This window comes from Carcharhinus amblyrhynchos, chromosome 12, assembly GCF_965287045.1.
Source record: "Carcharhinus amblyrhynchos chromosome 12, sCarAmb.v2.hapA, whole genome shotgun sequence".
NCBI classification, from domain to species: Eukaryota; Metazoa; Chordata; class Chondrichthyes; order Carcharhiniformes; family Carcharhinidae; genus Carcharhinus; species Carcharhinus amblyrhynchos.
This window is the reverse complement of record NC_137335.1, coordinates 72,212,989-72,225,372: the sequence shown is the minus strand read 5'-3', so window position 1 is coordinate 72,225,372 and position 12,384 is coordinate 72,212,989. Positions and strand designations below refer to the sequence as shown.

At 41.2% G+C, this 12,384-nt stretch overlaps 1 protein-coding gene across 1 annotated transcript in view; it reads right to left on the bottom strand.

Annotated features, from left to right (window-relative positions):
- Window positions 1–12,384, bottom strand: part of prkd3 (protein kinase D3) — a 345,856-nt gene that overhangs the window by 83,166 nt on the left and 250,306 nt on the right. Inside the window, exons 10-11 of the mRNA XM_080200692.1 lie at window positions 6,890–7,073; window positions 5,533–5,656 (exon numbers count right to left, since the gene is read on the bottom strand). Coding sequence (XP_080056818.1) covers window positions 5,533–5,656; window positions 6,890–7,073 — 308 coding nt within the window. The remainder of the gene's footprint in view (window positions 1–5,532; window positions 5,657–6,889; window positions 7,074–12,384) is intronic.

Sequence of the window (12,384 nt, the reverse complement as noted above, 5' to 3'; positions counted from 1 at the left end):
GTAAGGTTTCTGGCCTCCACTACCTTCCCAAACAGTGCATTCCAGATTCTCACCACCCTCAGTGAAATTTTTTTCTGAAATCCCCTCTGATTCTCCTGCCCGTTGCCCTAAAACTATGTCCCCCACCCCATAACTGACCTCTCAACCAAGAGGAACAGCTGCTTCCTATTTACCCTGTCCATACCCCTCACAATCTTATACACCTCAATCATGTTCCCCCCCCCGTCTTTTCATTGGCTCTATAGAAAACAATCCAAACGTATCCAGTCTCTAAGATTTCAAATACTCGATCTCAGGTAACATCCTAGTGAATCTCTTCTGCACCCTTCTAGTGCAATCACATCCTTCCTATCCTGAGGTGACCAGCACTGCACACAGTACTCCAGCTGTGGCCTAACCAACGTTCTGCACAGCTCCAACATAACCTCCTTGCTCTTGTACTCTATGTCACAACTGATAAAAGCAAGTGTCCGGTATTCCTTAACTACCTTATTCATCTGCTCTGCTGCCTTCAGGAATCTGTGAATGATTACCCCAAGATCGATCTGTTCCTCTGAGCTTCCTAGTGTCCTGCCATTAAATATTCCCTTCTCTTGTTACTTCTTCCAAAATGCATCACCTCACACTTAACAGCATTAAATACTACCCACCACTCTCTGCCCATCCGACCAGCCCATCTATATGTTCCAGTAAACTATGACCCTCTTCTTCATTATTGACCACCGTATCAATGTTGGTGTCATCTGCAGACTTGCTTATCATTTGTGTATATAACAAACAAAAAGGACACAGCATTGAACCTTGTGGTATGCCACGGAACACCAGCCTCCAATCATTCTAACAACATTCTACAACCACCCTTTATGATCCATCTCACCAAGTTTCCCTGAATTTCATTTGAAATTAAATCTCTCCTTCTCAATTTTCTTACCACTATCATGAGACTCACTGGTCTGTAATTCCCTGGTTCATCTCTACTACTTTTCTTGAAAAGTGGAGCCACGTTGGCAGTCTTGCAGTCCTCTGGCATTTCCCTCATTGTGTGGAGATGCCGGCGTTGGACTTTAACGCCGTAAGGCGCAGTAAGAAGTCTCACAACACCAGGTTAAATTCCAACAGGTTTGTTTTAATATTTTAATTAACCTGTTGAACTTTAACTGGTGTTGTGAGACTTCTTACCGTATTTCCCTCATTGGCCAGGTAAGAACTAAATATTTATGTCAGAGCCCCTACAGTTTCCTGCTTTGCCTCCCACTGCAGCCTGGAATGCAATTCATCTGGGCCTAGGGGTTTGTCCGTTTTTAAGCCTGAAGTCTCCAGTGGTTCACTTCTACGTCAAACTGCTCGAAGTCCTCTCAGTCCCTTTTGCTGAATTCTGTGCTTATGTTCTCCTTTTCCTGAGTAAAGACCAATGAGAAGTATTCATTTAACAACCTTTCTAAAGTCCTGCAGCTTCACACACAGATTGTCCCCTTGGTCTCTAATGGACCCTACTCTGCCCTTGGTTAACCTCTTCCCCTTAACGTATTATAGAATATCTTGGGATGTTCCCTAATCTTGTTCACAAATCCTTGTTTTATGTCCCCTCTTTGTTCTTTTAATTGCTTTCTTAATTTCCCTCTTAATTGTGATTCTAATCACAATTAGAATCACAAATTGCTATAGTGCAAAAGAGGCCCTTCGGCTCATCGAGTCTGCATCGACACTTGAAATGCACTGATCTGCCCACCTAATCCCACTTGCCAGCACTCGGCCCATAGACAGATTCAACATCCTATGTTCCTCTGGGGCCACAGCTGAATTACCCCCTTTGATCTTGCTAAAAGCCCTTCTCTTCTTCCTTATCCAGTCCTAAATTCTCCTAGTCATCCTGGGTTCCCTAAACTTGTTGCTCCTATATATCCCACTATAGAGAGCATGTTGAAGTTGTACTCTCCCCATTTCCTTTTTGAAGGCCCCCAACTGCTCTGCTGTAAATTTTCCCACAAGGAGTTGTTCCCAGTCAACCTTGGCCAGATCCAGCCTTATTGTAACAACATCTACCTTTCCCCAATCCAAAGCCATGTTTTGCTGGCCACCTTTTTCTTTGTCCAAACAAACCTGAACCATACCATATTGTGATTGCTATCACTAAAACACACGAAATGTGAATGGAACATGATCTGAGCTGATGCAAGCAATGTGTTAAGAAAGGTAGTTGGTCAAATTATAGGATGTAGTTTTACATGAAAGTTCTAAAAATCTTTTTATTTTGATACAATTGTCAAACACGCTGATAACTTGCTGATGATAAGTCTAAATACCCAGTATGAATGTTAGTGAATGGGTGATTGGATGAATATGTGAATGGGCAAGCGGGTAGGACAGCAGGCAGGTAAATGGGTAGATGGAGTCAGGTCAAGAGAGGTAGCTGAATAGTCAGCAGTTAGCGTGATTGGTCGTGGAATAGTTGGGTCATCAAGTGGCGGTAACTATCCGAGGTAAGAATCACAGAACCATCTGAAATTTCCAAATCTAACTTTGAGTCAGATACTTCTGTAGGGGGTTCTGGAGAGCCTGGAATTGCCCGTTGAAAGTTCCAGATTCCGGAAAGTCCCATGGAGGACAGTACATCAAGGTGCCCATGATTCCAGAGCTCATCTTGGGTTATACATCTAATCTCTGACAATCCAGAGACTAGAGGATCTGAGCCAAGGTGTGAAAGCTGTCACTTGATTTTCAACTGATTTTGGGTTTCATTTCCACTACCGGCAGATAACAGGGTCTGTCTCTGGGCAGAGATTTAGTATGGACAACAATCAAAGCCTCGCCTTCCCATCTCTTGCTGCTGTTTTAAGTATTTACTGAAATTTTCAAGCAATTTATTTCAGGCTCTTGTAAGAAGTATTAAGTTGAGAAATAAAGTCCAATGGTTATTGCACAAGAAACAATATTTGAACAAAAGCCCTTCTGTTCATCAATTTAAGATCTTCACGTAAAACATAACAAGTTTGTGGATAACACACAGTATCTACCCTGATGTGAGCATGCTACTACTGCTGCCTTTCTGGACTTTGCAAAGATGGGAATGGCAATGAAAATATCCCTTTTTTGACTCTCTTCATGGTTTTTTCTTCACCGATCAAGATTCTTGCCAACATTGTTATTATAGCTGTTTCGTTTGTTACTCAGAAGCTTAGAGAAGCTTGTAGAAGAGAACATAGAATATAAAACCACAAAGGTGGCAACAGTCAAAAGAAAACCCATTGTGATGATTCAACGGTTGATTATCACCTGAATGTTCATTTGACCAAATTAACCAAAGCATCAACTTGGTAGTTTTGTTCCATCAGTTAAGGCTCAACTTTGTTTTATATTTGCAATTTTGGGAAGGGGGTGGTGGAGAATGTTGATCAAGGTGAGGAATGTCAGCGCTCGTAATGGAAAAGGTTTGGTAACCCAACAATTACATCAAGCACTCAATTCAGATATATAGAAGCAGAATAAAATTATTTCTCTCAACCACAACAAAACACTGTAAGATCAATCTTAAAAATATCTTTTTCACCAATGTGATTATTTCCATTTCCCAACCATCTTGACAACCCCTAAGCAAGAATTCTAATTTACAGCCAAAACTTCTATCACCACAACTCTTGACCTAAAGAAAATTAATGAAATAAAATTTTACTACTAATAGAATGAGCATGGATAGAAATTTGAACGCCTCTGCGTCCAGTTGTCCAAAATGGCTGAGCTCTAGAAATCTCATCTTGGTTAAGAACTGGATTGAAAGTTTGTTAAATTAATCTTATTAGATGCAAATTGTTAGAAGTCAACAGGATGTTCACTTTAAATCAAGCTATTATAGTTAAGAAAGTCCACCAATGCCTCTACTTTCTCAAAACACTAAGGAAATGTCCAGTATGTCCACTACAACTCTCACCAACCTTTACAGGTGCACCATAGAAAGCATTCTTTCTGGTTTTTCACAGCTTGGTATGGCTCCTGCTCTAACCAAGACCGCAAGAAACTACAAAGGTCGTGAACAAAGCCCAGTCCATCACTCAAACCAGCCTCCCACCTGTTTACACTGTCTATACTTCCCACTGCCTTAGAAAAGCAGCCAGCATACTTATGGACCCCATGCACCCCGGACATTCTCTCTTCCACCTTCTTTCTTCAGGAAAAAGATACAAAAGTCTGAAGACACGTACCAATCAACTCAAGAACTGCTTCTTCCCTGCTGCCATCTGATTATTGAATGGACCTACCCTGCATTAAGCTGATCTTTCTCTACATCCTAGCTGTGACTGTAACACTACATTCCGCATGCTTTCCTTTCCTTCTCTAGGAACAGTGTGCTTTGTCTGTCTAGTGCACAAACAACACTTTGCATTCTATACTAATACATGTGACTATAATAAATCAAATCAAAATCAAATATTAGAATACAGGCCCAGAGATGGGAATAATTGTAGCTCCTCGCTCCTTATTCACCCAGTTTTGAAGTTATCTGAAAGTCAGGCAGAAAACAATATCAGCCTGAAATTATTGTTGGCATTAGATGTCAAATGTTTAAGTGCATTTATATGGCAATCCTTGGTCCTCTTTTACAATAAGTTAAAAAAGCAAACAAGGCAATATCATGAGTTTAATAATAAATGTGCACAAATGCAGACCATGTTAATTTCTAGTCCATTTTTGACAGGCTGGCAGTGCCCTTCTGACCACAAACTTCACGGCACAGACCAAGGATTGTTTGCTTGGTAAATCCTTGTAAAAGGTTTTAAGTGTCTTTCCTCAGAACCAGGAGACAGTTTCTTATAAAAAAGAACAGAGCAATATTTTTGTGTATATCCTGGATGTTAGGGCTGGAGAAATGGAACTCTTCCTATTTTAGGCACAAAGCTCAGCATCAAACAACCTCTGGCTAAACATCATACACGCAAACATTGGGCAAAGCTCCATTTACTGTGCCCTAATTCTAATACCCCAAATGTGACACCTTTTCCATTTTCTGCATCTGCTACCTTGGGGTTTTTCTGAATGACATTATCAATTAGTGCTGGATTACAGACAATTTTTGAATGGTAGGCTAAGGACTGGATTCATCTGACACATAATAATTTGATACCTAAACCTACAGGGAAACTTTAATTCCCATTCATCTGCGCTAGATTTAAACAAGCCAGCAAAGGTACAAGGCTATATCTAAGGTACTAGGTAATAATTATTTTGTTAAGTGACTTGAGACATGTTTTCACAATTTATGTTAGGATGCACTCACCAGCTTCATCTTCGATTTGTTTGCAATGGACAAACAGCATTCCTATTTACAACATATACAACATTTTCTCAGTTTACAAGTTGTAACACATCATAACTTTTGGACCTAGTTGAACATCTCCGTTCATAATAGTAAAAGCAATCAAATATTTGAGTTTACTTTTAGAATGGAGTAGCTGATCTGTCTGATATCCCAATTTCACTAACTCTGAAAATATAAATTTTTTTTGAAAATATAAATAGTTTCAAAAGAAATGTACTTACGAGATTGTCTTTGCTGGTGTAGTGGACCATCCAACCTTCTCTCACCATTGTGCTGCTCTTCCTTTTTGTGTGCTTGACAGACTGTACCACTCTCATGAGAGGAATATTGTTGCTTGTTGAGGGACTAGAACAAAATGTTCCAAGTTACTGAACAAGGAATAATTATACAGAGTTGAGATGGTGAATTACAAATACAATGGTTTATAAAAATGTATTTTTTGTGTTTTCCAAAAATTAACATAAGATTTATTTTGACATAATCCAGTATTAATCCAGAGAACAGTACCTATAGAAAGTGCTGCTAAACACGAACAGCATCAGTTGGGTATCAATCATATAACTTGGAAAGAAACAATGGCCACTGAAACTGTACAAAACATTTTATTGCATCTTTAAAAGTTTGTGTGGTGATCATGAAGCTGTTTCTGAACCAACAAGGTGGCAGGTCTTTAAAATGCTGAAAAGCATTGTAATCTGAATATATGTACAAGACAGAGAAAAGTTAAATTCAACTGCAAATCAAAAGGCTAGAAGTATAAAAATCTAGATGGCCTAATCAAGATTAATAGTGACTATTAATTTTCTCCCATATTGTAAAGTCGTGGAAAACTTTTGTCAAAAGCAATTAATTGCATATAGATGGCACTCCTGAAAAACATTGGATAAAGATCCGGTCAGGAATGGGATCGAAGGTTAGAAGGGTAACGAAGCATGATGGACAAGAGATGGAACCATCACTCCTGAAGAATACACTGGTCAGTATTGTACAATAAATTCTGAATTAAAATTACTGAGCTTTGATTGAATACCTTAGGGAAGGTCAGAGAGACATTTCTTAAGAGAGTTTAATCTTCTTGGAAGTTTTGTCTTCAATTACGTAGCTCCCTAACTTAGTTTATGATTTAAACTTCTACAGTTCATTCAGGGTGGCACGTATTACTTGTTTGTGAAACAAAGGTTTGATAGATTGAAGAGCCCATCTTGTTCTTTACTTCTTCCATGTGATTTTCTTACTGCTGAAGGAGAAGCTCCTCAACAATCCATTGAAAGTCTTTGTATAATCACAATTATATAATGAATAAATTGGTTTCAGTTACAAGTAAGTACTATAACTGTCATAGAAGTATTACAATTGACTCATGTTTAAGTATATCCAAAGATGGACGCACTGTGTGTGCTAACTGGAGCAATTTGTTTATATACAGATCATATTTGCTTTCAATATACAGAGTCTAACCATGATCCAACTAAATAGCTTCAGAGTCTGAAATACAGTATAAAATTCATTGACCATTGCCCAATGAAAGAAGTATATCTCTCCCTTTGATGGATACTATGGCATATGATAAAGGAATACCTGATTGTTCTGACAGGCTCTTCATCTTTGTCACCATCCAGATCAGACGAGTCCATAAAATATAACTTTTCTTCTGAAGTAGATGGTTCCTCAGTGTCATCCAACATTCTGCTGCCATCACTGTTCATATCGCTGCTATCTACCTCCATGGGCATGTCTGAATCAGGTCCTGGGCTGGCTGGTTCTAACATAAGAACATAAGAACATAAGAAATAGGAGCAGGAGTAGGCCATCTAGCCCTTCGAGCCTGCCCCGCCATTCAATAAGATCATGGCTGATCTGTCGTGGCTCAGTTCCACATTCCCGCCCTCTCCCATAACCCTTAATCCCCTCTCTTATCAAAAACCCATCAACCCGCGTCTTAAAAATATTTAGCGAGGCAGCCTCCACCACTTCAACGGGCAGAGAATTCCAGAGATTCACCACCCTTTGGGTGAAGAAGTTCTTCCTCAACTCCGTTCTAAACTGCCCCCCTTTATCTTGAGGCTGTGCCCCCTAGTCCTACTGTCCTTTCTGAGCGGGAAGAGTCTCTCCACCTCTATCCTATCCATCCCATTCATCATCTTATATGACTCAATGAGGTCTCCCCTCATTCTTCTAAACTCTAACGAGTACAAGCCTAATTTATTCAGCCTCTCCTCATAGCTCAACCCCTTCAACTCCGGCATCAGCCTAGTAAACCTCCTCTGCACTCCCTCCAAGGCCAAAATATCCTTGCGTAAGTACGGCGCCCAAAACTGCACACACTACTCCAGCTGCGGCCTTACCAATGCCCTATACAGCTGCAGCAAGACCTCCCTACTTTTATATTCAATCCCCCTCGCTATGAAGGCCAGCATCCTATTCGCCTTCCTGACCACCTGCTGCACCTGCAGGCTGGGTTTTTGCGACTCATGCACAAGGACCCCGAGGTCCCTCTGCACCGTCGCCTGCTGCAGTTTTTCACCACGTAAGTAATAATCCTTCCTACCATTATTCCTACCAAAGTGGACCACCTCGCACTTGCCAACATTAAATTCCATTTGCCATTTCTTGGCCCATTCGCCCAGCCTATCTAGATCCTTCTGCAGACTCTCCACACCCTCCGCACAATTTGCCGTTCCCCCAATCTTGGTGTCATCAGCAAATTTCGACACCATACACTCGGTTCCCTCCTCCAGATCATCTATATAAATGGTAAATAGCTGAGGCCCCAGCACCGACCCCTGGGGCACTCCACTAGTCACCAACCGCCAATCCGAATAGCACCCACTGACCCCCACTCTCTGCCTCCTATTTGACAACCAATCCTCTATCCACGCTAACACCCTACCCCCAACTCCATGTCCCCTGACCTTCTGCAATAACCTCTTGTGAGGTACCTTGTCAAATGCCTTCTGAAAATCAAGAAAGACCACATCCACCGGCTCTCCTCTATCCACCGCCCTAGACACATCCTCATAGAACTCCAGTAAATTTGTCAGACACAACTTCCCTTAACGAAACCGTGCTGCGCCTGCTCTATCAAGCAATTCCTCTCAAGATGCCTCGCTATTTCCTCCTTGATGACGGATTCTAACATTTTACCTACAACAGATGTTAAACTAACCGGCCTATAATTCCCTGCCTTTTGCTGCCACCCTTCTTAAACAACGGCGTAACATTAGCCGCTTTCCAATCCTCCGGCACTTCCCCGGAATCCAGCGACGTTTGGAAAATAACCACCAAGGCATCCACTATCACCTCCGCCATTTCTTTCAGAACCCTCGGATGCATTCCATCCGATCCTGGGGACTTGTCCGCAATCAGCCCCTCCAGTCTGTCGAGCACCGCCTCTCTCGTAACAATAATGTCACTGAGACCCTCCCGTCCTACCACCTTTCCATCTCTAACACCCGGCAAATTATTCACATCCTCCTCCGTGAAGACCGAAACAAAAAAGTTATTCAAGACCTCAGCCATTTCTCCATCCCCTTCTCATCCTCTAAGGGTCCAACGTTCACCCTAGCCAGCCTCTTCCTTTTTATATATTTATGAAAACTCTTGCTATCCTTTTTTATATTAAGCGCTGGCCCAGCTTCATAGTTTCTCCTAACCTTCTTTATCAAATTCTTTGTCAATCTTTGTTGACATTTAAACCTCTCCCAATCCTCTTCTCGCCCACTACTCTTAGCTACTCTAAACGCCTCCGCTTTTAATTTAACACTTTCCTTCACCTCCTTCGTTATCCACGGCTTATTACCTCTCCTCCTACGGTCCTTTTTGACCATCGGAATAAATTTCTGCTGAGCACCAAGAAAGATCTCCTTAAAGATCCTCCACTGCTCCTCAGCAGACCTACCTTCCAACGCGCTCCCCCAGTCCACATTCGCCAATTCTTCTCTCATCCTACTGTACTCCCCTCTGTTCAAACAAAGGACGCATGTCCAGGAACCCACTTTCTCCTCCTCCATCTGCACCAGAAACTCCACCATACAATGATCACTCTCCCAAGAGGATCCTTCACCGCAAGGTCCCTAATTCTACCCGCCTCATTACATAATACCAGATCCAAGATAGCTTCAAATAGTAATTACATTAAAATTGCTATATAAATTTTCAGTATATAGATTGAATACCTGTGATAATAATTCACCATTTAATTTAGTGGAACTTGCACAAAGGCTAAAATAAAAGGCTATTCAGTAAGTTCATGAGCCATGCAGGCCAGGAAGGTCCTCAATTCAATTTCTAGTCTGTTGCACTATCTAATCTCGTGGAGGAGGTTGGTGTGAACTTCAGCATCCATTTTAAGGAAGACAAAATAAGCCAAGACTTCTGCTCCTGACTGCTACCCAGAAACAGTTGCTTAATGTCAGGTGGAACAGGATCAAGCATGGCAGTGATGTCTCCCATCATTGAAAAGCTTGCCAACACTCATCATTCAAGGTTTGCAAGCAAATAATGATAGCTGGTTAATTTTCCATAGGAATATCCAAAATGAATGCACTGCAGGCCAACTGTGACAATTTGTTACTACAGATCATCAGGTTTGCTTCCAAGATACTGGATTCGAACTATGATCTATCTAACTATACAGTAAACACAGCATCAGAATCTTAAATACAAAAGAAAATCCAATGAATTTTGTCAAATAAAAACTGTGTCCGGTCTAACCATATCTTAACTAGATGTAAATATCTTCAGAAGAGGGATTGGAAGAGAAATAAGAGAGGGAATAGGGGAGAAGTTAGAAGTGCAATGATACTGTGCCTTTAAGAAATGTGTTTTAATCAGGTTTCTTTGCAGATTTTTTCAAGCAGCTCCTAGCACATATTTTGACACCGTAATGTCTGTAACCGGTGTCCTCTAATTGTTACTGAAGCAATATAATGGATATCATGGCTATTTTTAATCTGGCCTAATGCAGTGTCCTTGGGTTTTAGGATCCTTTTGGAATTGCTGGGTATAATTGACAGGTCAGGCAATGCCTGGGGACAGTTTTTAGTTTTGGCTTATTGTTATTAGAAGCTAGTGAAAGAAAGCAGCGTGCTTCTGACTCTCTTTCTCCAGAGGCATGCTGAAAGTTCCAGGACTGGGAAGCCTCAGAGTTTCAGCCCAACATTCAAAGACCAACTTACAGCAGGTGTCAAAAAGCTGCAAAATCTTACGTCACTTGCTTTTTGTGCCAATCCTAGAAGGGATGCTGGGTGCTATTTGACTTGGAACATCATTGTTAGCTAGTTGTGCAGGTTTATACAATACTTATGGTCAGGAAGGCGAATGGGATGCTGGCCTTCATAGCGAGGGGATTGAATATAAAAGTAGGGAGGTCTTGCTGCGGCTGTATAGGGCATTGCTGAGGCCGCAGCTGGAGTACTGTGTGCAGTTTTGGGCGCCATACTTACGCAAGGATATTTTGGCCTTGGAGGGAGTGCAGAGGAGGTTTACTAGGCTGATGCCGGAGTTGAGGGGGTTGAACTATGAGGAGAGGCTGAATAAACTAGGCTTGTACTCGTTAGAGTTTAGAAGAATGAGGGGAGATCTCATTGAGACGTATAAGATGATGAATGGGATGGATAGGATAGAGGTGGAGAGACTCTTCCCGCTCAGAAAGGACAGTAGGACTAGGGGGCACAGCCTCAAGATAAAGGGGGGGGTGGTATAGAACGGAGTTGAGGAAGAATTTCTTCACTCAAAGGGTGGTGAATCTCTGGAATTCTCTGCCCGTTGAAGTGGTGGAGGCTACCTTGCTAAATATTTTTAAGAAGCGGGTTGATGGGTTTTTGATAAGACAGGGGATTAAGGGTTATGGGGAGAGGGCGGGAATGTGGAACTCAGCCACGACAGATCAGCCATGATCTTACTGAATGGTGGGGCAGGCTCGAAGGGCTAGGTGGCCTACTCCTGCTCCTATTTCTTATGTTCTTATGTTATCAAGTTTGATTCCTGTAATTGGTCAAAATTATGCTAAATATTTTACGATACTTTTAACTGTGTTCTTAAATAAACTTTGTTTGATAAAGGCTTCTTAGTGGGTCACTTGAATCATACCCAGAGTGAAACCATGCAAAAACTTAAGAGTCTAGGCTATCTTCATAAAACACTTTGGAGTTTCTGGCCCATGTCTTAACAAATGGGGACTCTATTGCAGGATTAAAATCTATATTCCTTCTTGGTTTGGGATTATTGGACTCAAAAATGGTGAGTGATGAGTATATTTGTGTTTTATTTCCAGGAGTTGCATTCAGTTTAAATAGAGAATATCTTGTGGAATAACAGCTCTTGCACTGGCTAAAAGTTTCCTAAAGATAGAAGTCACTCAGGATGGTTTACAAAAGGTGACAAAAACAAGGCAATTAGTATTGACAAAAATGCTGCAGTTGGTAAAGGGAAAGGCAATGGAAAGGGAAAAAGAGAGTGAATTTGAACTTTGGTAACTGGAACTGAAAATTGCAAGTCAAATTAAAATTGCCTGTAATTCAAGCAGTTTCAATTATTTTGTTCTTTGTTCCTCTCTTTCTCTTGCATTTTCTGCTGCAATAGCCTCCCTTTTTTGGCTTTTGCTACTCTCTCTTTTTCCTTTGCTTCTACTTCAAGCTGCATTATTTGGAAGTAAAGGGAAAAGTACAGTCTGGAAGGAATGAGAACAGTGAGGAAGACTGAAAGCATCATAGGCAGAGGCCTGGTGGGGATCTGTTTAATTATGTGCAAACCAAGATTTGATGAGAGGGAAATAGAATTTTTTCATTTCATTTGAGAAAGTAGCGAAACAAATAAAATGGCCACAGACCATGTGATTCAAATAAAGCTGGTAGGTAGAACTAGTGAGAAGTTTTCATCAGGGGAGGTATCGAGGGATTATGATGAGGTGAAAAAAGCCATCTTAAGTGCATATGAACTAGTGCCAGAAGCCTACAGACAATCTAAGGATAAAACCTGGTCAAACTGAGGTATACAAGACGATAAACGGTATGGATAAAGGTAGACATGGAACGAATGCTTCTGCTGGTGGGGCATTCTAGTATGAGAGGTCA